We start from the raw sequence: 25,571 nt of genomic DNA, 5'->3' as shown, positions 1-25,571 counted from the left end.
AACTATTTAATCTGTCAATTGTCGCTCTATAGACAGTATGGCAAGATTTCTCAACCGCAAGGTGCTCATTGTAGATCTTAAGTAATTCTTGATCAGTTTTAGTTTCGAAAAACTCCTCTCACAGGTAGCAACACTAACAGCAATTGTGAGGAAAATCCTCAGCATTATTACATAAGAACATAAGAACATAAGAAAATAAGGAGTCTGCAATAGGCCGGTTGGCCTGTGCATGGCAGCTCCTGTCGAGAGTTACTACCACTCTCTATCATCCATGAATCTATCTAGCCTCCTTTTGAAACTTTCCAGAGTTCCCGCACTTACTACAAAGTTGCTAAGCTTGTTCCACTCATCCACCACCCTATTTGTGAACCAGTTTCTTCCTATCTCCCTCCTAAACCTAAACTTATCCAACTTGAATCCGTTGCTCCGAGTCCTATCCTGCTCGGATATTATAAGAACTTTATCTGTATCCCCTTTATTGATTCCTTTCACCCACTTAAATACTTCTATCATATCTCCCCGCACTCTTCGTCTTTCTAGGGAATGCAAGTTAAGTTTCTTTAACCTATCCTGATATGGAAGGTTTCTAAGTCCCGGAATCATTTTTGTCATTCTTCGCTGCACCGACTCTAGTGAATTTATATCCATTCTATAATAGGGGCACCAGAACTGAACCGCATAATCGAGGTGTAGCCTGACTAGCACAAGATATAGTTGCAATAAGACCTCTGCACTCTTGTTACTTACACTTCTAGATATAACACCCAATACTCTGTTTGCCTTATTTCGAACATTAACGCACTGTTTTCTAGGCCGTAGGTCCGGGCTTACAAGTACCCCTAGGTCTCTTTCACAAGTCGACTTCTCTAGATTGTTGTTGTTAAGGCTGTATACATTATAAGTATTTGTTCTTCCAGGTCACCCCTCGCTCTACGTCTCTCGAGGGAGTGCAGATTAAGATGCCTTAACCTGTCTCTATACTCAAGGTTCCTAATGCCCGGGATTAGTCTTGTCATTCTCCTCTGAATTCTTTCCAATGATTCTATATCCATTCTGTAATACGGTGACCAGAACTGAACTGCGTAATCCAGGTGTGGTCTCACAAGCGCAAGATACAGTTTTAGGATGACCTTGCTAGTCTTGTAACGCCGACCTGCCCCAAGAAATTAAACCGCCTAGTTCTCAAGAAGTTCTTTGAAACTAATGAGATCGTGGGGGTCACCAAGGTGGAACGACTGAAGCTCCATGGTGACATCAAGATCACCTTCACCAAGAAGGGTATGCCCGTACAGCTCGCGGAGATCCCAGACATCAACGGCATTCCATTTAAAATGATTGCCTACAAGTGGGACAACCTGAAGCTGGGAGTAATCTCCCATGCCAAAATTGCCCACGTGGACCAAGCAGAGCTGAGTGAGCTCCTCAAGGGGCAACTCCAAGTTGTGAAGAAGCTGTCCGACACCACTGCCCTCATCGGACACCATACAACCTTACCCACGGAGGCTCAACTGGCGTGGGTAACTGTGCCAATCAAGCCCTACTGCAGACCGAAACGCTGTTACAAATGCCAGCACTACGGACACACGGTCAACAAGTGTGAGGCGCAGGAGGACACCTGCTCCCTGTGCGGCAACCCCGGACACCACTACACGGTCTGCCCCAACACAGTAAAAAAATGCGCTGCCTGTGGCGGCCCACATTCCTCCGCCGATCGGACCTGCCCGAAATGGAAGGAGGAATGCAGGATAGCCAAGGTGCGACTCGACAAGAAACTGAGCTACAAAGAGGCCCTCCTTGCTGTACGCTCCCAAGACAAGAAAAAACCAGCAGAAAAGAAATACCAAGAAATGAAAACCCAAGAAAAGAAAACTCAAGAAAAGACACCCGTCACACAGAATCTAGAACACCACGAGGCCCGTGGAGCTGAAGCCCACGTGGCCAACCTCACCGTCTCCGACTTCTTCCACACCTATGAGGACATAAGACACAAGGAAGACGAGCAACAAGACCCAAACACGAATGAATGAACACTTCAAGAGAGCAAGAAGAGGAGGAGAGTTAGAAGAAAATCTACATCAAGCTAAGAAGAATACCAAGACATTTCCTCCACACAAGAAAACAACACACACAATCAAGCCGACCAAGCACTGAGAATCCATGGCCCGACCCAACACGCACCTGACGCTTGACCTGACGCTTGCCTGACTCTGTCTTGCCGCCTCCTCGCCGCGTCCAGGCGAGTTGCTGCTGCCTCCAACTTATACTCCCTCACGCAAGCGGTGTTTAGCCACTGCACCTATTCTCTCTTCCTAAAAATCACTTCAGTCCTCCCTTTATTCTTCCCCTGAACCTCCTTCCCCCCTGTCACTAGCATTTCATGTTCATAAGCTGTCTTTTTTCTGCCTACACCAACCAGCCAGCAACACCTCCTCCTCCTCCACCTGCCTGGCGGTCCTCGCTCCCGCCGGAGAGCATGGCGACCCACAAGCTGGTCCTCCTCTGAGCATCCTCACCAACCAGCTCTCTCTTCTTCTAGCTACAGCCGCAGCAAGCAACACCTCCTCCTCCTCCGCCGCTGCCTGGCGGTCCTCGCTCCCGCCGGCGAGCATGGCGACCCACAAGCTGGTCCTCCTCTGAGCATCCTCACCAGCCAGCTCTCTCTACATCACGCTTGTAACCACGCTGCCACTTCCCAGCACCAAGCTGCATTGTACATCCAATACAACATGTATACAGAGAGCACATTGTGAGTTTCCTTTCTCCATCACATCCTGAATCCGAACAAACAACCCGAACCCCACGCTAGTCAGGCTACACCTCGATTATGCGGTTCAGTTCTGGTGCCCCTATTATAGAATGGATATAAATTCACTAGAGTCGGTGCAGCGAAGAATGACAAAAATGATTCCGGGACTTAGAAACCTTCCATATCAGGATAGGTTAAAGAAACTTAACTTGCATTCCCTAGAAAGACGAAGAGTGCGGGGAGATATGATAGAAGTATTTAAGTGGGTGAAAGGAATCAATAAAGGGATATAGATAAAGTTCTTATAATATCCGAGCAGGATAGGACTCGGAGCAACGGATTCAAGTTGGATAAGTTTAGGTTTAGGAGGGAGATAGGAAGAAACTGGTTCACAAATAGGGTGGTGGACGAGTGGAACAAGCTTAGCAACTTTGTAGTAAGTGCGGGAACTCTGGAAAGTTTCAAAAGGAGGCTAGATAGATTCATGGATGATAAAGAGTGGTAGTAACTCTCGACAGGAGCTGCCATGCACAGGCCAACCGCCCTATTGCAGACTCCTTATTTTCTTATGTTCTTATGTAATATAAAAATAACCGTATATTTTATCAACATGGAGCATACACCGAAATTCTAATAAGTCGTTAGTCATTTTCAGCTGCAAGAAAGTTTGTATCCAACATTTTTAGATATTTCGAAAATTTACAATGATAGTAGTGTTGAACCATGTATAAATTTACATTTGGCAACTGTCTTGCTGCAAAATAGCTACTGTTAGGAAAGTACTACGAACTACTCAATGAAGACATTTACGAAAGGTGTTACCTGGGATGACAACAACTATCATTAAATAAGTAAATAAAGTATATTATTGTGAATCAGAGTTAAAATTAGGTTGTTTAGAATCAGAATAAATATGTCTGACTCAATTTTACAGTCAAGTTCGTGTCATGTTTCTAACATTAGTTCCTGAGGGCTGTGAGGGTTGAGGCTCGTCCATTATGGTTTGTTTTCCAGTCAACCAGCGAACAAGTGACTGTCGGTAAGGTTTAACCCACGTTCTCCGTATTTTCTTCAGTTTTTTGTGTATGACGTGAGTGTTACATCGTTTATTTTTGTATCATTTAAAGCTGATAATATGTAAATAACATTAACCGTAAAGAAATATGCAGACTATCAATGAGTTTGTGTTGTTGCCATGTTAAGGTGATGCAACGTAGTGGTTTTTCAACAAGTTCCATGTCTAACAAACACCTGATGTTAGTTATCATCTGTTTGTCATTGGTCGAAATGGTTTTACAATGTTCGATGGGTGGAATAAATTTATGGCACTGGCACCTGTCTGGCAAGTTATATCACAACTATCAACGGGCACCCGGCGCCTTCCTTGTGTCTTCACAACAAACTGCTAACCACAGATAACAATCATTAATTTACGTCAATAGTCATGTGTTGTGGAATCAGTCGTGTATGTATTCACAATATAAAGTTACATTTCATAGTATTTCGTCAGGAATTAACTATAAAAGAGCTCTAATGAACATGACACAAGCACAGCTGTTTGTTCAGTTATCTTAGTTAACAAACAAGTTATCATAATTGTCGATGGTAATTTGTGGTGACATTATACTGAGAGAGTGAACCTCTTCTCTCTCTCTAATAATTTTATCGTCAGGTGGTGTTATAAAGCTTGTGTGTTTGACCTGGGAGAGGAAATACTGCACTGTCTAACATAAGGTTCAGTGAGTACGTTTGGGGAAGGTCATGGCTACCCTTTGCATAATAGTTTTTTTTTTATTTAAGCTTATCCATACACTTTACTGCCATCGTATTCTTGGTTTGGCCAACAATGCTTCACTTATTCTGAACTATAATATTTCAGTTGAGAGTCAAGTGTTTCTTCAAGATTAATTTATTGATAGGTTATGGTGAGGTTATGGTGTTAAAAGTGTCGACTCTTTATTTCTTGGAATTAAATGATAGGATCTCTATGATGGACTAAGAACAGTAGTTATATATGACATTGTGAAGCTGAGTCATCTAGTACACAATGGAACATGTATGAGTTGACCCAGGGCAGCTGTTAAGTGAGTGCTGTTGTAGTTGACAGGCAGGTTACAATAGGGCAGGTCTGTTATCATCTGTGGTCTGGATTTGTGAGAGTCATTTGGGTTATTATGACATGGTACAGTATTGGTGACGTGGTTATAATACTAGTATACGTTACTGGACGACCTTATGCCAGGTATCAGACATAATGGAAATATGAAGTGTAGTTCATATGTAGTGATGGGACAAAGAAATATATGCTTTAAACCAACAAAATTCGGCTATGTCATATGAGAGGTGTGCCATTGTAATGGATAAATTGTTTTAATATTACAGCATATGATTTTTCACTCACAGTTTTTTTCTTATAGATAAAACCTTCCAATTCGCTCGCAAGTTTTAACTGGAACTAGAATGCTTCTAATGCTAGGGATGTGGCATTGCCACTTCATTGTACATGTTATGCTCACCCTGCTTACTCCATAGTTATAAATCAGCCATGATAACATAGGAACATAAGAAAATAAGGAGTCTGCAATAGGCTGGTTGGCCTGTGCATGGCAGCTCCTGTCGAGAGTTACTACCACTCTCTATCATCCATGAATCTATCTAGCCTCCTTTTAAAACTTTCCAGCGTCCCAGCACTTACTACAAAGTTGCTAAGCTTGTTCCACTCATCTACCACCCTATTTGTGAACCAGTTCCTTCCTATCCCCCTCCTAAACCTAAACTTATCCAACTTAAATCCATTGCTATGAGTTCTATCCTGCTCGGATATTATAAGAACTTTATCTATATCTCCTTTATTGATTCCTTTCATCCACTTAAATACTTCTATCATATCTCCCCGCACTCTTCGTCTTTCTGGGGAATGCAAGTTTAGTTTCTTTGATCTATCTTGATAGAGAGGTTTCTAAGTCCCGGAAACCTATAATAAGGGCACCAGAACTGAACAGCATAATCGAGGTGTGGCCTGACTAGCGCAATATATAATTGTAATATGACCTCCGCACTCTTATTACTTACACTTCTAGATATAAAACCTAATACATCCTGTACTCTGTTGGCTTATTTCAAACATTAACGCACTGTTTTTTTGGCCGTAGGTCCGGGCTTACGGGTACCCCTAAGTCTCTTTCACAAGCTGACTTCTCAAGGTTGATATTGTTAAGGCTGTATACATTGACAGTATTTGTTCCTCCAATATTAAGTATGCTGCACTAGCTGGTGTTGAATTTCATTTGCCATTTTTTCTGACCACTCCTGCAGTTTATTTAAATCCTCCTGTAGTGCATTTGCATCCTGCCCTGAATTAATCTGCCGCTCTATTTTGGTGTCATCTTCAAACTTGCTTACGTCACTGCAGATCCCAGTATCTAGATTGTTTATGTAGATTATGAACAAGAGTGGGCCCAGTACTGACCCCTGGGGAACCCCACTAGTTACACAGCCCCACTCAGATTTAAAACCACCTATGCTGACCTGTGTTTTATCGGTGAGCCATGATTTTATCCAATTTAATACTTTCTAAGATACCGTGAGCCTTAACTTTTCTCAGAAGCCTCTGATGCGGTACTCTGACAAATGCTTTGCTAAAGTCTAAGTAAATAACATCGAAATTTTCATCATTATCTACTACCATGAAGACTTTCCTAAAAAACGTCAGCAGATTTGTTAGACAAGATTTTCCCTTTGTAAACCCATGTTGAGAGTCGTAGATTAATTTGCTTTTCTCTAAATGTGATCGGATGCTATTTGCTATAATTGATTCGACAAATTTCCCCACTACTGACGTCAAACTGATCGGTCGGTAATTTGACGCTGATGCTCTGTCTCCCTTTTTGATTATGGGTAATACATTTGCCTGTCTCCACACGTCTGGCACAACTCCCATGTCTAATGATTTTATAAATAAATTTACGAGGGGTCCGCTAATCTGTTCCTTACACTCTTTCAAAACCAGAGGGTAGATTTTATCCGGCCCTGGGGATTTTGTCTTCTTTAATTTATTTATCATCTTAAGAACATCCTCTTTTCTGATAGTGATATCCTTTAGTTTCTCTTCTTCATTTCCCCTAAATATCAGTTCCACCTCTGGCATTTTCTCGTGAATTTCTTCTGTGAAAACTGATAAGAAGTACTGTAGCTGTTTAATGCTTTGCTTATTTTCTCACTATCATCAATCACTTCCCCTCTCCCTGACTTTAAAGGCCCCACCTTGTCCTTGACCTTTTTCCTATACACCTGGAAAAATCCCTTGGTATTCACCTTGGATTCTCTTGCTATCCTGATTTCGTAGTCCCTCTTTGCCTTCCGTACATTTTTCTTAACATTCCTAGATAGTTCATTATACCTATCTCTGAGATGCTCCTCCCCTCCCTTTAATTTCTTATAAATTCCTTTCTTTATTCCTATGTCATGTTTAAGTTTTTTGATCATCCACCTTGGCTCATTCTTATTTGACCTAATTTTTCTGTATACAGTAGTATACAGTGGTCCCTCGGTTAACGAACACAATCCGTTCCAGCAGGTTGCTCGTTAACCGAAAAATTCGTTAACCGAAACCATTGTTTCAATGGGTTTTTGGGTAATTGGTGTTCCAGTGCACCGAAAATTTCCTAAATTCAACAAAAATGGTAGAAAAGTTCACTTACTTTGAGGTGTGTATGTACAAGGCTCCTGGATGATGATGATGATGATGATGGGAATTAGAATGGGGGTGGAGGAGAAGGAAGAAGAGAAGGCATTGAGGTGGAAGAGAAGTCATCCCATGGCACCATTTCACCCATAAAATTTTAGTTCTCTTGGTGTATTTCAAGATTATTTTCTTTAAATCAACACTGCACTGCATTATATATTGTCAATATGTAAAATATATTTCAAAATGACCAATAATTTGCTTGGAAACACAGAAAAAAGTGTCTAGTTGAAGAGAGTCTCAAGCAAGATGTTACCTCCAGTGAAAACAGAGAGAGAGTAACGCCTGTTTGCTGTGTTAAGAGGCTGGATGCCGCGCATTAAACTAGTCACTTTACCTTCAATTATGTTCAATAATTGTTAAAATGACTAAAAAATTGAATATTAAACTTTTAAAATTATTGAATAGTATAAACTTCTTGATATTTACTAAAATAGTAAGGAATTGAAGCCCTAGAACCGATTAATGTATTGGTGGAATAATACTAAAACTGGTTGACCGGCCAGTGCAAGCGAAAACATGTTGAGGTCGGTTCGTAAGAAATTCGTTAACCGAATTTTTGTTCGTTAACCGAATTGAAGATTCTTATGGAAGGCAGTTCGTTAATAATCTTGAAATACACCAAGAGAACTAAAATTTTATGGGTGAAATGGTGCCATGGGGTGACTTCTCTTCCACCCCAATGCCTTCTCTTCTTCCTTCTCCTCCACCCCCATTCTAATTCCCATCATCATCATCATCATCATCCAGGAGCCTTCTACATACACACCTCAAAGTAAGTGAACTTTTCTTCCATTTTTGTTGCATTTAGGAAATTTTCGGTGAGCTGGAACCAATTACCCAAAAACCCATTGAAACAATGGTTTCGGTTAACGAACAACCTGCTGGAACGGATTGAGTTCGTTAACCAAGGGACCACTGTACATACAACCACTCTCAGCAAGTCTATTTTATTTCTAACGCTCCTACTGTTTGTATAGTACGGGTATACATTTAAACCTACCCTTCCCTGGTTCTGTTTTACCCCTTGTCCTGAGTAACCAATATTACTCCCCAGGACCTGCTTGTTTTTTCCTCCCACTTACCCTGACCCCTCTCTACTGGCAAAACTCCCCCTTTGGAGTGACAATTTCACGCTCTAAGGATGCAGACAACGTCTTTACCCCTGAGCGAGACAAGTGTACCCCGTCATGACTGTACAGGTAGTCGTTGCCATAGAATCGTCGCCAGTTATCAATGAATGCCCAACCATTGCTTACACAATGTTTTTCCAGTCGGCAATTTATAGCAAATGCCCTGGACAGCCACTCACCGCCAACTCCTCTTGTGTAAACGTTTTTTTTTTTAAACTCAGGTTAAGGTGCATTCTCTCTTTTTTATAGGTTTATATATAGTACAGTACTTGGCTATTATTTCATGTAGCTATGTATTACTAATTTACCAGACATAATGAGGTAGGATAACATAACTTTAATGATTACCCGGTTTTCACTTCATTAGAATTTGCTGGCTAGATGACATCACTGAGTGATTCCCGAAATGTAAGTCAAGCGGAAGTGGTGACAGACACTCTGAATATAACTGTGGGAGAGGATGCATTAGAATTGACCAGCAGTGACAAATCAAAGTCTCTTGACACCTCACAAAATTCTGTTGAAAGTGAATCTGTGAACAGGTATGTTCTTCCTTGATTTACAGTGCATTACAATCGTTGTTGCTTCAATATTATGAATTTTTGCTTTATAGAGATATTAGATATCATATTGTCTTACACTTTATGAAGTTTTAACGTTACCAAATAACTTAAAAAAGTCAAATTTATATTTATTTTTATTTCATATATTTACAGTCCTAATTGAACCTCATAAAACTTAGACTTTGCACAAGAGATCCTCATCTTTTTTAGTAATCGGTGCCATACAAAATCATTCACGTTAAAGGTCACCTGCCATGTCTGGAGGTCATCAAGCACAGTACGTAGATGGAAAATGAATTTTACTTTTTGTGTCTTTTCATGTTTGTTAAGATAAATATTTGCTTTCTTAGCCATACTTTGGCAGAATCCTTCAGCTTTTAGAGGGGCAATCTTTTCCCCCCTCCTGTACCTCTCTCTACAGGTCCTGCCCCTTAGCCCCATATTTTTTTCAATATTTACTGTTTTTACACCTGATGCCTTCAGACAACACTTACTTAATTTTTATTACAGATCTGTGATTCTCTTTATCCAGTAATAGTTCACCTCGTTGCCTGTCTGTCTCTAGCCCCACATTATAGTTATTGCATGATGCTGCAGCTGTGTGGCTACAGTGCTCATGTCTTTTCCTAAGGGCCTTTTGTCTATATCCAAGGCAACCCCAAGTTCACCCATCTGTGAATGGGTACCTTAGGAAGTGAAGTCAGTCAAGTACAGTGCTAACCACACTGCCTTTTGTGTACCGAAGGTTTAGTAATTAATGCGCTGTATCTGCCCTGCCCATCATGGCCCATCAATCCTAAGGGACCCTCTTTTACTACAATATTTTTTAGAAGTATTCTAATGATTTTTTGGTTTAAATTTCTTACAGTGAGGTCATGGATGCAATTGGAGATTCATCCTATGAGTCAGCTTTACAGTCTCCAGACTCTGCTATTGGTGTCACACCAACAGTGACACCAGATGAAGAGTTCCAGAATAGAGTACCTGAGAAGCCTGATATAGAACTTAAACAAACAAAAGAATCAATGGGGATTGAGAAGTACACTGAAACCATTGAACCAGAGCCACAGAAAGAAAATGAAGAGAATGATCGAAGTATTTCCATTCTTACTCTGGCGGAGCAGAAGCCACAAGAACTGGAGCGACAGGTATGTAAAGGTGTGGGATATATACTGTATTTAGAAAATTAAGTTTATACTTAACCGCTCCTGATATAAGGTATTGTTTAGCATCTTTTATAACTGGACATTATTTTTTTCAAAGAAGTGTTTTAAATTACAGTGACCCCTCGTTTAACGAACACCTCGGTTAACGTAATTTCGATTAACGAACTGCCTTCCATAAGGATCTTCAATTCGGTTAACGAAAAACAATTCGGTTAACGAAGTTCTTACGAACCGACCTCAACATGTTTTCGCTTGCACTGACCGGGCAACCAGCTTTAGTATCAGTCCGCTTAAATTCCTTACTATTTTAGTAAATATCAAGAAGTTTATACTATTCAATAATTTTAAAAGTTCAATATTCAATTTTTTAGTCATTTTAACAATTATTGAACATAATTGAAGGTAAAGTGACTAGTTTAATGCGCGGCATCCAGCCTCTTAACACAGCAAACAGGCGTCAGTCTCTCTCTGTTTTCACTGGAGGTAACATCTTGCTTGAGACTCTTTTCAACTAAATGCTTTTTTCTGTGTTTCCAAGCAAATTATTGGTCATTTTGAAATATATTTTACATATTGACAATATATAATGCAGTGCAGTGTTGATTTAAAGAAAATAATCTTGAATTACACCAAGAGAGCTAAAATTTTATGGGTGAAATGGCGCCATGGGGTGACTTCTCTTCCACCCCAATGCCTTCTCTTCTTCCTTCTCCTCCACCCCATTCTAAATCCCATCATCATCATCATCATCCAGGAGCCTTCTACATGCACACCTCAAAGTAAGTGAACTTTTCTACCATTTTTGTTGAATTTAGGAAATTTTCGGTGAGCTGGAACCAATTACCCAAAAACCCATTGAAACAATGGTTTCGGTTAACGAACTTTTCGGTTAACGAACGACCTTCTGGAACGGATTGAGCTCGTTAACGGAGGGGTCACTGTACTGTATTTTGCTTGAAGGATCACATATGAAAGCTGTCATGATCATCAGAATGCTTGCCTGATTAGTTATGTGAAGCAAAATTTAGTGGAAAAAAAGACCTCAGTAAAGTCCCCTGTTAGAAAATTCTTTATATTGATTTAGTACTGAAGTATAACTAGGGAAATATGAAATAAACTTGTAAATCAAAGATTATTTTTTTGGCAAGCATTAATTGCAACATTGATTTAGGAAAGGTGAAACTTTGCAATATTGATTTAGGGAGGAGGAAGCCTTGCAACATTGATTTAGGGAAGATGATTGATTGCAACATTGATTTAAGGAAGGTGAAGCTTTTTGACATCGATTTATAAAGGTGAAGCTTTGGTTATAAGAAATAACATGCAAAGAAGACGTGTTCCATGATAATTTACTTTAAATTGCCATAGAATTTTGTTGATATTTTTTTCAAGTAGCATTGGAAATTATTTTGAATGAGGAGAGGTAACCTGGATTGTTTGGTTGGCTGCTGAACTTTGAGCAGTTTGGTCATCGTGGATATCTTTATTTCTCTCTCCTTCATTTAATTGAGACATTTTCTCTCTTTGTATCATACACTCATTTTCTCCTTTTCTTTCTCTCTTTTTTCTTTTAGATTGTTGAATAGAGTTTGGAAGGTTAACACTACAATTTGCAAAGATTTTAGGTGACTGGTGAGATGAGCATAAAAAATGGGTTACTTTTGCTGGTGTATAATGGTGTAGTAATAGTAAATGGAGGGAAGACATACAAAAAAACCTTTAATCCTGAAACAGTAGAAGTTAGCTGTAGGGATGGTGACCATCATCAGTGGAAGTTAGCTGTAGGGATGGTGACCATCATCAGTGGAAGTTAGCTGTAGGGATGGTGACCATCATCAGTGGAAGTTAGCTGTAGGGATGGTGACCATCATCAGTGGAAGTTAGCTGTAGGGATGGTGACCATCATCAGTGGAAGTTAGCTGTAGGGATGGACCATCATCAGTAGAAGTTAGCTGTAGGGATGGTGACCATCATCAGTGAAAGTTAGCTGTAGGGATGGTGACCATCATCAGTGGAAGTTAGCTGTAGGGATGGTGACCATCATCAGTGGAAGTTAGCTGTAGGGATGGTGACCATCATCAGTGGAATTTAGCTGTAGGGATGGTGACCATCATCAGTGGAAGTTAGCTGTAGGATGGTGACCATCATCAGTGGAAGTTAGCTGTAGGATGGTGACCATCATCAGTGGAAGTTAGTGTAGGGATGGTGACCATCATCAGTGGAAGTTAGCTGTAGGGATGGTGACCATCATCAGTGGAAGTTAGCTGTAGGATAGACCATCATCAGTGGAAGTTAGCTGTAGGATGGTGACCATCATCAGTGGAAGTTAGTGGTAGGATGGTGACCATCATCAGTGAAGAATTGTAGGATGGTGACCATCATCAGTGGAAGTACAGGGATGGTGACCATCACTGTGGAAGTTAGCTGTAGGATGGTACCATCATCAGTGGAAGTAGGATGGTGACCATCATCAGTGGAAGTTAGCTGTAGGATGGTGACCATCATCGTGGAAGTAGCTGTAGGGATGGTGACCATCATCAGGAAGTTAGCTGAAGGGATGGTGACCATCATCAGTGGAAGTTAGCTGTAGGATGGTGACCATCATCAGTGGAATTTAGCTGTAGGATGGTGACCATCATCAGAAGTTAGCTGTAGGGATGGTGACCATCATGAGGGAATTTAGCTGTAGGATGGTACCATCATCAGTGGAATTTAGCTGTAGGATGGTGACCATCATCAGAAGTTAGCTGTAGGGATGGGCCATCATCAGTGGAAGTTAGTGTGGATGGCAGCCATCATCAGTGGAAGTTAGCTGTAGGATGGTGGCCATCATCGAAGCAGGATGGCAGCCATCATCAGTGGAAGTTAGCTGTAGGGATGGTGGCCATCATCAGTGGAAGTTAGCTAGGATGGCAGCCATCATCAGTGGAAGGCTGTAGGGATGGTGGCCATCATCAGTGGAAGGCTGTAGGATGGCAGTCATCATCAGTGGAAGTAGGTAGGGATGGCAGCCATCATCAGTGGAAGTTAGTGTAGGGATGGTGGCCATCATCAGGAAGTTAGCTGTAGGGATGGTGGCCATCATCAGTGGAAGTTAGCTGTAGGATGGTGACCGTCCATCAGTGGAAGTTAGCTGTAGGGATGGCAGCCATCATCAGTGGAAGTGAATGTAGGGATGGCAGCCATCATCAGTGGAAGTTAGTTGTAGGGATGGCAGCCATCATCAGTGGAAGTTAGCTGTAGGATGGCAGCCATCATCAGTGGAAGTTAGCTGTAGGGATGGTGACCGCCATCGTGAAGTTAGCTGTAGGGATGGCAGCCATCATCAGTGGAAGTAGCCAGGATGGCAGCCATCATCAGTGGAAGTTAGCTGTAGGGATGGCACATCATCAGTGGAAGTTAGCTGTAGGGATGGCAGCCATCATCAGTGGGAGTTAGCTGTAGGGGATGGCAGCCATCATCAGTGGGAGTTAGCTGTAGGATGGCGGCCATCATCAGTGGAAGTTTGCTGTAGGGATGCCATCGTAGAAGTTGTCTGTAGGATGGCAGCCATCATCAGTGAAAGTTAGTGTGGGATGATGGCCATCATCAGGAAGTTAGCTGTGTGGTGGCGGCCATCGTTAGTAGTTAGCTGTAGGAATGGCAGCCATCATCAGTGGAAGTTAACTGTGGGAGCGTGGCCATCATCAGTGGAAGTTAGCTGTTGGGACAGTGGCCATTATCAGTGGAAGTTAGCTGTAGGGATGGTGGCCATCATCAGTGGAAGTTAGCTGTAGGGATGGTGGCCATCATCAGTGGAAGTTAGCTGTAGTGGTGGCGGCCATCGTTAGTGGAAGTTAGCTGTAGGAATGGCAGCCATTGTCAGTGGAAGGTAGCTGCAGGGATGGCAGCCATCATCAGTGAAAGCTAGCTGTAGGGATGGTGGCCATCATCAGTGGAAGTTAGCTGTAGGGATGGCGGCCATCATCAGTGGAAGTTAGCTGTAGGGATGGTGGCCATCATCAGTGGAAGTTAGCTGTAGGGATGGCGGCCATCATCAGTGGAAGTTAGCTGTAGGGATGGTGGCCATCATCAGTGGAAGTTAGCTGTAGGGATGGTGGCCATCATCAGTGGAAGTTAGCTGCAGGGATGGCGGCCATCATCAGTGGGAGTTAGCTGTAGGGATGGCGGCCATCATCAGTGGAAGTTAGCTGTAGGTATGGCGGCCATCAGTAGAAGTTGTCTGTAGGGATGTCGGCCATCATCAGTAGAAGTTATCCGAGGGAATTTCAGTCATCGTTAGTGGATGTTTCGACTTCCTATTGATTCATTTTTGCACATTTGGGGGTGAAGTAGGGAATCCTTTGCTGCTTATAAAGGGTTAAAAGATAAACTGGAAACTCGGTCTTTGTGGTAATCTTATATGGCTGATAGCAGTGTGAAGGTGGGGGTGTAAGTTTGGGACATTGCTGTGTGAATATTGTCAGAGAAGAACGGTGCTGCTTACAGTATTGCTTCCATAGGCAACTGAGCTTGCTTAGACTAATACTAGATTTATTTTCAGAAGCCGTAGACATATTGCATTTGTAATACTTTTTTATTGCTTTCTTCCTGTTAAATAACTACTTTTTTAACACTGGGGATTTAAATTTATAGCAAGACTTTTATTAGAGTAGTACATTAGTGGTAACTTGAAAGGATATTGTAGTTGTTTTGAAAATAAATTCCTCATTTTGGATCAGTGGAAGGAATTACAAGTGCTTAAACAAAATCAACTCTGAACTTAACATTCATTACTTTAAATGTGTTATGTACTGTTATTGTCCCAAAGTAAAATGTTTTCCCTTTTTCACTTTAATCCAAATTAAATGTGATGATGCAGCAGTTAGAAGAAAACAGTGAGAGTGAAGGGATCCAGTCTGCATCAGATGAAGGTGGTAGCCATCCATCTTCCTCGTCCTCCTCTATTGTTATTGTTGAAAAAGAGGACATGGAGGAAGATGAAGGAAATGAAGATGGTGGTGTAGTGGCCCAGGAAAAAGATGTATCTGGAAATGAAGGTGTGGAAGATGATGATCCTTCAGGGAACAAGCATGCATCAGAGACAAAAAGCGAGTCATTTCTTTCTCATGCTACAAGCTCACCACAACTCTTAGGAGAGCAGGAGTTGTTGGTAGAAGAAAAGGTAGCTGCTGATGAAACTGCAGGCAAAGCAGTAGATTCAAAGGGGTTGGGAGAGGGTTTGAAAGATCATAGCAATATATTGGCTCCAACAGTTGATACTGAGATAAAGCAGCAGCAACTTGAAGAAGATAAGATGGAAACTGGTTGCAACACAAGTTTATCTCCATCTGCAACTCAGTCACAGTATCCCTCATCATTGTCTGGTAATCTGGAAAATTTGTCTGGTTCAACTGGAAACCTAAAGAGTGAAACCCAGGAAAGAATATCTATCTCACCATCAGTCTCTGCCACAGATGACTTAACAAAGGTGGAGCTGAAGGGCACCACAGATGTTGAGACAGATGCATCAGTATTATCCACCAATGCTGGGTCTCCGAATTTGGAGAGCAGAGCACAACAGTCCATGAGCCATGAGGTAAATCAGAGGGTTTCACTTTGTCACGTGAAGTTATCACATCTCCACTTAGGAATTTTGAAGTACAGTACTGTAGCATTAAGCGATACTCCTAGTGATTCCGATAAGTCCAGCAAGACGGGACTCCTTGTCAAGTTTTTAAGGATTTTCTCAATGTAGAGTAAATTTAGCTTTAATTTGATTTGTGCATGGAGAAGGGTATACCATAGTAACAATTTTGATGTATCAGTAGGTACATGAAAATTTGTTTTAAATTCAATGCATTATTAAGAAATGATTATTCATATTTATATCCTAATATAATTTTTAGGTGATTTATGTATTGTGCCCCAGTGTGCCATGGTTTATAACATGGGGAAGCTCCTGAGTCCTGACATAGAAGACTGTTATTTACTGAATAATTATTTGCCTATTTAAAAAAAAAGTGAAGTCAGAAATGTAGACAATATGGCTGAAAGTCTGAATGAGTCTTTGCCCCACAGTAGCATGCATAAATTTGCTTCCATTGTCACCATTGCCCCTCTTTGATTTCCTGTGATAAATGTCTGTCTAATTGTCGCCCATATTGGTGAGGTTGTTGACCAGTCAGGTCGGTGCATTCATCTCCTATTACCAGTAGAGGGTCTAAGGTAGTATCACACATTATGAGCATTGTAAGAGTATTACTGTACATCCTTTATTTCAAGTTTGCAAGAGTATTAAACATGCTAAGAATCCAATCGTCTGTTCTCCCAACAGTCATTTGGTGGCACTGGTTTTCCCCATGCCGTGTCAAGGGAGGACCTGATATCATTGTGTGAGTAGCTATTAATCCTTGAAATATAGTTTATAATCTTATGGGTACGGTATGTGGCTCCATTGGGTGGAAAGGTTTTATTTTAATGATAAAACCTGGGTTTCAGGAGCCCTGTTTCAGATGTTGGTTTGGGGACCAACTGGGTTTCCCTTTGCAGGATCATGTGACCGGATGTAATAATTGCCATTAGTGGATATTTTAAGGCAGTGGGTTAGGCTGGGAGAGGCAAATTACCGGAAACTTAAGAAGTTCAATGGTGACAATAGGTGTTAATGTCACCAAGACTTTTTAAAACTCAACTTTCAATAACACAATTGATGTTTAAATTTTTCTCTTTTAAGACAATGTTTGTAATGGAACAGTATTGTTGCTACCCTGTACTATAATTGATACCAGTCAATGATGATGGGAGTTTGCTCAGGCTGTAACCTTGTCAACTATAGTGCATTTTTTCCCAGCTGAGAAAAGATGCCCTGCCCCTTCCTCAAGAGTTACAGCTGATTGGCTGTTGCAAATCTGTTCAATTTCTTCCTAAAGTAATGATGTATTTCTAAAGTTTATTCATGATCGTTGGGATGACCGTTTCTGACGAGAAAAGTATTTATCTAAATCATATACGGATAGATACATACATTATTTCAAACAGGAGCACGTAGGAAGTTTATCAGAAATCTTATACATGAATTAACTGTTAAACTCTGGTAACAAATTCACGCTTTCGGAGGACGCATTTAATATATATTTATTTTTACCCACAATAAGGCATACTAAGACAAATTATGTATCAGTAAAGCTACATTATGCAAAAACTAACATTTTAAAAGATCAGAATCACTGAAATATGAAGTTGTTCACAGTTATATTTCCCACCTCTACTGACGGCTGTTAGCTCGAGCGGCCAAGTCTGTCACACTCCTCCACCAATTTTCAGGGGCCGTGTAATATTTCAGTGTGATTCTGATCTTTTAAAATGTTAGTTTTTGCAATGTAGTTTTATGATAATATGTCTTAGTATGCCTTATTGTGGTAAAAATAAATATATATGACGAATGTTACAGAGTTTAAAGAATTCATGTACAGGTAGTCCCCAACTTATGACTGACCCAACTTACGTTAATCTGCACTTACGACCTGCTCTGACCGTATGCATCGTCCGCAGACATACCACCCAGTCGTGACCAATTTTTTCAAATGACGCTTATACCCAAACGTTTCCGTCCCTGAGCGAGAGCGTGGCTGGCTGGGTCAATGTCACCGTGGTACACTCACTCAGTACAGCCTTAGTTGGTGTTTTGAGCTATCGCTCTATACCGATGTAGCTATGAACTACGTTATTATCGTGTTTAATTAACTTTATAATGACTGGAAAAGCATACAAGTGAGAGTGCTGAGGTGGTGCTCGAAGAAAGAGGTGAGCAATTACTTTTGAGATGAAAATGAAGATAATAATACAGTATGAGAAAGGTAAAACTGTAACACTCTCCTGCGACCTAAAATTCTAGCACTTTCGACCATATCCACTATTCTGAAGGACAAGAGCATTGATGCGTGATGTGAAATTAGAACAATGTCTATAAAGGAATATAATTTGAAAAGACAAGGTCTATTCACGATATGGAAGAATTATTGAGTGATATGGATAGAAGACCAAACACAAGCGTGTACCCCGCCAAGCCTTCTAACCTTACAGGCTAAAGCAAGAAGCCTGTTCCAAAGCCTGAAGAAGCAGGCAGGAGATGAATGTGAGCAAACCCTTACAGCAAGTCATGGGTGGTTTAATAGATTTAAAAACGCTACGGTTACACAAATGTTAAGGTGAGTGGAGAGGCAGCTAGTGCCGATGTTGGTGCTGCCGAATCTTTTAAGGAGAAGTTAGATGATGTGATTGTGGAAGGGAATTATTTGCCTGAGCAAATATTCAATGTGGATGAGACTGGATTATTGTGGAAGCGCATGCCTGAGCAGACATACATCCACAAAGAGGCGAAAACAATGCCAGGATTCAAGGCATTCAAGGACAGAATTACACTTCTGTTGGGGGGAATGTTGCTGGTTTCAAGCTAAAGCCCTTCATGATCTATCATTCAGAGAACCCCAGGGCTTTTAAACATGTCAGCAAGCACACACTGCCAGTGTTTTATCGCAGTAACAAGAAAGCCTGGATGACCATTGTACTGTTTGAGGATTGGTTCATGAATTGTTTCATTCCTCGAGCCAAGGAGTATTGTCTGCAACAACGGATTCCATTCAAGATTTTGCTGATTTTGGATAATGCTCCGGGACACCCACCACACCTGGACGACATGCACCCTGATGTTAAGGTAGTGTACATTCCACCTAACACTACCTCTGTCATCCAACCCATGGATCAAGGTGCTATTACTGCCTTTAAAGAGTATTATTTACGTACTACCTTCGCTCAGGCTGTTGCTGCTACTGAAGGTGAGAAAACGCTTAAGAGTTTTGGAAGGAGTACAACGTTTTGTCATGTATAAAGAACATTAGTGCGGCATGGGATCAGGTTACAAAACATTGCATGAATGGAATATGGAAGAAAATCCTGAAAAGATATGTGAACAGTTTTAGAGGGTTTAATGAAAATAAGTTATTACGGATATTAGTAACAAGATAGTGGAGTTAGGTAAACAGCTTCAGTTAGAAATTGAGAGTAAAGATGTTGAACAGTTGGTTGAGAGTGTAGCAGAAGAGCTCAGTAACGAAGATCTCGTCGAACTGGAAGCACACAAAGATGCAGAGGAAGAAGCCAGTCTAAATGTAGAAGAAGGACCTGCACCCCCCAAAAAGTTTTCAGTGAAGAAAATGGCAGAGGCATTTGCTACAATTAATAAAGGAATGCAAATGTTTGATGGCATGGATCAAAATTATGAGCGTTATGCCAAAGTTGACAGAATGATCCAAGATGCACTTGCTTGCTACAGAGAAATTTATAATGAAAAGAAAAAGCAAACTGTGCAGTCTAAATTGGACATCTATTTTAAGAAGTCCCCTGGTGCTGTCTCCTCACGCCCCACTAGTGCTGCCTTTTCACTCCCTGAAGATGATCCAATACCTTCAACCAGCAAGTTTCCACAGCACATAAACCTGTCTGAAGAAAGCGACATTGATGACCCACCCAGCCCTGTCTCCTTCTCTGCTTCTTCCAGTTAATGTAGTCTCCATGTATAATTAGAAAATTATGGGGGCCCCATGTGCATTCAGCTGACTACATTAAAGGTAAGTGCTCAGTCACACTATCCATTCCTCATTATTTATTACTTTTACTGTACTGTATTTCATTGTAGATTTTTTTATTTTTTATTTTATTTTATTATTTTATTAATCTATGTCGGACTTATGACCTGGATTTGGGTCCCTAACCCTGTCGTAAGTCGGGGAGCACCTGTATAAGATTTCTGATAAACTTCCTACGTGCTACTGTTTGAAATAATGAATGTATGTATCTGTATATAATTTAGCTAAATATTTTTCTCGTCAGAAATGGTCATCCCAACAATTATGAATAAACTCATTTAGAAATACATCATTACTTTAGGACGAAATCGAACAGATTTGCAACAGCAAATCAGCTGTAACTCTTGAGGAGGGGGCAGGGCATCTCTTCTCAGCTGAGAAAAAATGCACTATAGCAGCATACAGTACAAGAGTCTCCATGTCAGTGATTTGGCTAAAAATTGGGATTTCCAGGATCAAGCTACAATTTTCATGCAGTGACAATGTTGAATGTATTTTGTATTTGGGTTCTAAAAGTTTTTGCATTCTTGGGAATTTCCTGTTAAGTGGATTAGATTACACTGAATCATCATGGTAGAGTTATTGATATAGTTGCACCACTTTTGCACAATAATGTAATTGCTGTGTAGAAATTTTTCATTTGCATTGTAAATCTTGAACTTTCAAGGTTGACAATCAAAGTACATGTTCCAGTATTATATGCATTGTATGTAATAGTTGCCAGCATATAGAAGTGTGATGTAATTGTAACAGAACTGTGATCAGATACCTTAGTGTGCTTCTTGACATTATTGTACCGTGAGCTTCAAGTTATTAATGCACATTTGGGCATGGTAGGAGCGGGTGCATTATTCATGTTAAACATTGTTAGAAACCATAGCTGAACTTAGTACTGTACAAGTTTTGTACAGTACATTCAACCGAAATATCTCATTAGATTTGGCACAAAATTCTATTACAGTGGTCCCTCGGTTAACGAACACAATTCGTTCCACAGAGTTGTTTGTTAACCGAATCCATTGTTTCAATGGGATATTTGGGTAATTGGTTCCAGCTCACAGAAAAGTACATACAAAGTAAAAAAAAAATGCAGTAAAGTACACTTACTTTGAGGTGTGTATGTAGAAGGTTCCTGGTTGATGATGATGATGGGAATTAGAAGTGGGGGTGAAGGAGAAGGAAGTGGGGATGGAGGAGAAATCACCTTTCAGGGGACCCATGCTTGATGCCGTCATTTCACCAATAAAATTTTAAGTTCAATAGGTGTAATTCAAGATTATTTTATTTAAATCAACACTGCACTATATATTATCAATATATTAAAAAAATTTCAGAATGATCAATAATTTCAATGTACAAACACAAAAATATTCAAGACACCAACAAAATAGATGTTCACTCCACTGTCAACAAAACCAGACTGACACCTGGTGGCTGAGTCAAGCAGCTGATGGGCGCACAAAAAATTAGTTCCCTGTACTGCATATATTATCAATATGTTAACTAAATTTTAAAATGACTAATAATTTTAATATAAAAATGCAAAAATATTAAAGAGCACAACTTTCTTGATATTTACTCCACTGGAAACGAATATTAACATAGAAGAGATTACTGAATTGGCAGACTAGCCCATCAGCTGATACTCGCAACAAAACGTGTTGTTCGTAATGATTTCGTTAATTGAAGTTTTGTTTAACCGAATTGAGGATCCTTATGGTTGGTAATTTGTTAATCGAACCGTTCGTTAACTGAGGGACCACTGTACTTTGCGAGGTGAACTTTGGTTAATTGAGTGTGGTCGTGCAATGTACTGGGAGAATGTGTAAAACATTGAGTTTTACTTCAAATAAATGTGGTGTTGGATGTAGAATTTTTGTCAACATGTCATGAGTTATTCAGTATCTTGATTAAATGATTATTGTAAGCAGTTGCATTGAAGTTCATTAGTATTCCGTAGTGAATTGTTTGAACTTATGTATGTAGCTAATACTAGTGTGTATTGCTTTTATAAGACCACTGATGTTTGCATTATGAAGACTGGTTTACATTGTTTCTTTCAGATGGGGGTGAAGACTTCAGGTGAACTTGTCACTGAAACAGTAAAAGAAGACCTTGAGAAGAAAGTCCCTGCAGAGCCAGTTAAGCAGCTGGTGACACAGGTAGTAGTTGTTCTTATTTTTTTTTTATTTAAGCACTGGTAAGTAATGATATTACAACCATAGTAGGATAGCTATTTTTTGTGTGAAGATTGAGGTTTAAAGATAAAACATATTTAAGCCAACATCTGTGATTTGTATGATTATTTCATTGGATCATTTAGTTTTGGTTGAGCATTTGTGGAAGGTGATGGGATTGTGTACCCATTTTGAACTTGCAAATTGAACAAAAAGTGACTATCAAATTTAGTTGTCAAGCTTTCAATATCACATGAGAAACTTCCCAGCTGAAAATTTGGGACTAAGAGGCTTTTGTAAAATGAATGTTTATGTAAAGTGGATGTTATCATGAACATTTGTCTGAGGAAAGCATGTATTTTACCAAAGTATGTGTGTCAATTTGGTTACATTATTAGTTTTTGTAAATACCTGTACTTTAACTTACTTCTTTATTCTCAAACTTTCTCATTGTTATAGAAGTCTACAAATTACCGTATATACTCGTGTGTAGTTCGAGTTTTTAAGACCAAATTTTTAGGCAAAAAATTGGGGGCCGATCTCTACGTAGGTAATAGTTTTGTTAGGTTAAACCCGTGCATGATGGGAAGGGCAAGGAGCAACTTTTAGCTTCAGACATAAAAAATATTTACAAATTTACTGCCAGTAAACAATGGAAACGTAAAATATGTACCAGTTAGTAATGAAAAGTTATGCAGTTCCTTCAGCAGATGAAGCTCACCAACTTACAATAGGCTAAATTACCTTACAACGTGCTTTCAGTAGTCTATGTTGAAGTTCTTAGCACAGGCTAACTTATCATATCATATACGGTATCACAGTACTCATTGATCTACAAAAAATACCGGTAATAAAAACCTTTTTGATATTTCACACTTTATATAATACCCGGTAATCCACTTCAACCTCCTATTGTTTACAACGATGCATGACGCACCACCAGCTGTTGCGTATCAGCTAGACGGTACACATGTTTTTCGAATCGTTTTCAGTTAAGAAACTGTTACATCACACGTATATTTTACCTTAACTGCGCCTGAATGAATATATTCTTGGAAATAAATAGTAGTTTTGCTGAAACGTGATATATTTAAATGTAAAATAGGATAAAATACATGACGAAACAAAGAATTTACCTAATCTCCTTATGTTCAAGAGATGTTACTCGTTTTTTTAAAAGTTTTCGGCTAAAATACTGTTATATTACAATGATATTCTATTCATACTGTGCTTGATGTAATTCATTCACGGAAATGTTATATTTTTGCTGAAATGACGTACGTATTACAGTGGAAGGTGGGACAAAATCATGACGAAAACAATGACTTTCGCTTTCTTTCGTTCAAAAGATGTTACTGTAATCGCTTTTCGAATGGTTTTCAGTTAAAAAACTGTTGTATTACAATAATAGTTCCTCCTAATTGACTTGAATAAATACTTGAATGGAAATATACAATATTTTTGTTGAAACTACCCGCGTTTCAGTGTAAAGTGTCGTAATAATAAATGGTAAACAATTTGCCTTCGGCACTCGGTGTTTCAGGCACGGCAAGCCTCGGCTTATAGGACGTAGAGTGTTTTTACTGAAGGTTTTGTTGTTCCATTACCCTCAAAAACTTGGGTCGACCTATAAACGATGAATATCATAAATTAACGATTCTTGGTAAAAAAATCAGGGTCAACCTATAAACGAGGGAGGGTTATAGACGAGTATATACGGTACCTTTCAATGTGTCATCATTCTCCTTACACCTCAAACTCTCATGAAGACAAGTAGACTTATCACTCATACTGCCATGCACCCAGTCACTCAACCAGTTGCTTAACTGTCTAGTTTCTCCTCATTTACTGAAATGTAATGTTTAGAAAATTATATAAAAGGAAATGATTCTGGATTCTTAAATTTTATACCCAGAATATTTAAATCTGATTAAATAGATTATTTCAGAGTAGGTTTTCAGATGACCTATTTTACCGTACTATACATGTTGAGCAAGAGTTTTTGGGTGATACAAAAAGTTTCTTCTGGTAATGGGGGACTTGATAAAAAAAAAAGAAGCCATTGAGTACCCAAAGGACTGACTGCTAGTGAAAATTTCTATTGCAATGTGCTGCAATACTAACTGCAGTGAACACTCAAAGAAATCACTGACCATGCATAGATCCTACACAAAAGCATTGTGTTTGATCTTAATAGTTGCATTTGCCAAGAAAACTGTTACTTGATTAAAATTTGAAGTGATGGCCCATCCCCTGGACACACATTGACCTTGGCTCCCTGTGATCCAAAGATAAGATGCTGCTTCATTGCTTCAGTTTTAAGTTTGGTACAGAAATTAGTAAGCTGTTGATGATAGTTCTCAATACATAATGCAAAGATATGTTTCCTAAAGTGTTTAAAGGATGGGTCAAACAGTGGGACCAATTATCAAAGAGGAAGGAGAGTTCTTTGTATGTTAAATAAATGTGTTTCCTCAACTTTTGTCTTCGTGTCATCAGTTTCACTACTTCTTAAATAACACTTACATAAGGCGTATTTTTGGTCGCCCCAAAACGCATAACTAGTTATGCTCCTAGGCTCTGCCTACTGTTGACCATCAACAACACGCCAACAGCGCTGTCGGTAAGGTTGCGCTGCCGGCCAGCCCAAATTATCGTACACTGATGTCAAAATTATAGTACAGTATTTTCCTCGAAATTATAATGGTACCTGCATATAAGCATACATGTTATGGTGCAGTAAACACCCCTGCATTATTACAAACAAGTTTATATTAACATAAGTCTAATAAAAAAATTACAAACAGGAATATTTGAGGCTGAAATAAAGGGAATACTTAAAAATTCTTTATTTGCCGCTGCTACTGCGTCCACTCGTCATCCAATCTGTGTCCATATATAAATAAGGATAACATAAGTTAAACTCAAACAGAGAGTGAGAGAGAATGGTACTGGCACATTCATCACTACAATTTGCTGCCTCCCTGGGTCCCTGCCCTTGTCACACCTCACCTTACGGGTGTGGAAATACAATCGAGTCCCTATCTGATCAAAATTATGGTACATGGTACAGACACCAAATTTTGGTACAAATACCATAATTATGGTACGCAGCGCAACTCTGGCTGCCGGACCCTTTCTCGGGAAAAAGTAATTGTATGTGTCTTGTGAGATATGTCTGGAGCCATAGCGTCCACGTTTCGGCTATGTCTGGTTTCGTGAATTTGTTTTCAAATGTGTCCATGTTAAAAAGATTATCATAGCTACATGGCAATATACAGTACTCAATATTGTGTACTTTTTCTCAAAAATGATAACATCTGTTATGAATAACAATGTCTTTTATGACATTATACCAAAGAAATGATAATTATAAGCTTCAAGTCGGAAACAAGAGAGAGACCATTCAGACACTC

General features: G+C 39.8%; 1 protein-coding gene across 7 annotated transcripts in view; it reads left to right on the top strand.

Moving 5' to 3' along the window:
• Positions 1–3,714: 3,714 nt before the first annotated feature.
• Positions 3,715–25,571, top strand: part of LOC121872737 (eukaryotic translation initiation factor 5B-like) — a 35,601-nt gene continuing 13,744 nt past the window's right edge. Inside the window, exons 1-5 of one of the 7 annotated variants that reach the window (XM_042375766.1) lie at positions 3,715–3,785; positions 8,991–9,165; positions 10,055–10,334; positions 15,214–15,930; positions 22,042–22,140. In XM_042375766.1, the coding sequence (XP_042231700.1) occupies positions 9,005–9,165; positions 10,055–10,334; positions 15,214–15,930; positions 22,042–22,140 (1,257 nt within the window). In that variant the 5' untranslated portion in view covers positions 3,715–3,785; positions 8,991–9,004. Of the gene's footprint in view, positions 3,837–3,980; positions 4,003–4,119; positions 4,212–8,990; positions 9,166–10,054; positions 10,335–15,213; positions 15,931–22,041; positions 22,141–25,571 lie in introns of those variants that run through there. The other 6 variants (XM_042375769.1, XM_042375765.1, XM_042375768.1 and 3 more) reach the window with 6 other exon arrangements.

The sequence above is a fragment of the Homarus americanus genome, unplaced genomic scaffold, assembly GCF_018991925.1.
Source record: "Homarus americanus isolate GMGI-L3 unplaced genomic scaffold, GMGI_Hamer_2.0 scaffold39155, whole genome shotgun sequence".
NCBI classification, from domain to species: domain Eukaryota; kingdom Metazoa; phylum Arthropoda; class Malacostraca; order Decapoda; family Nephropidae; genus Homarus; species Homarus americanus.
The sequence above is the reverse complement of the archived record's forward strand: the minus strand, read 5'-3'. Positions and strand labels throughout refer to the sequence as shown.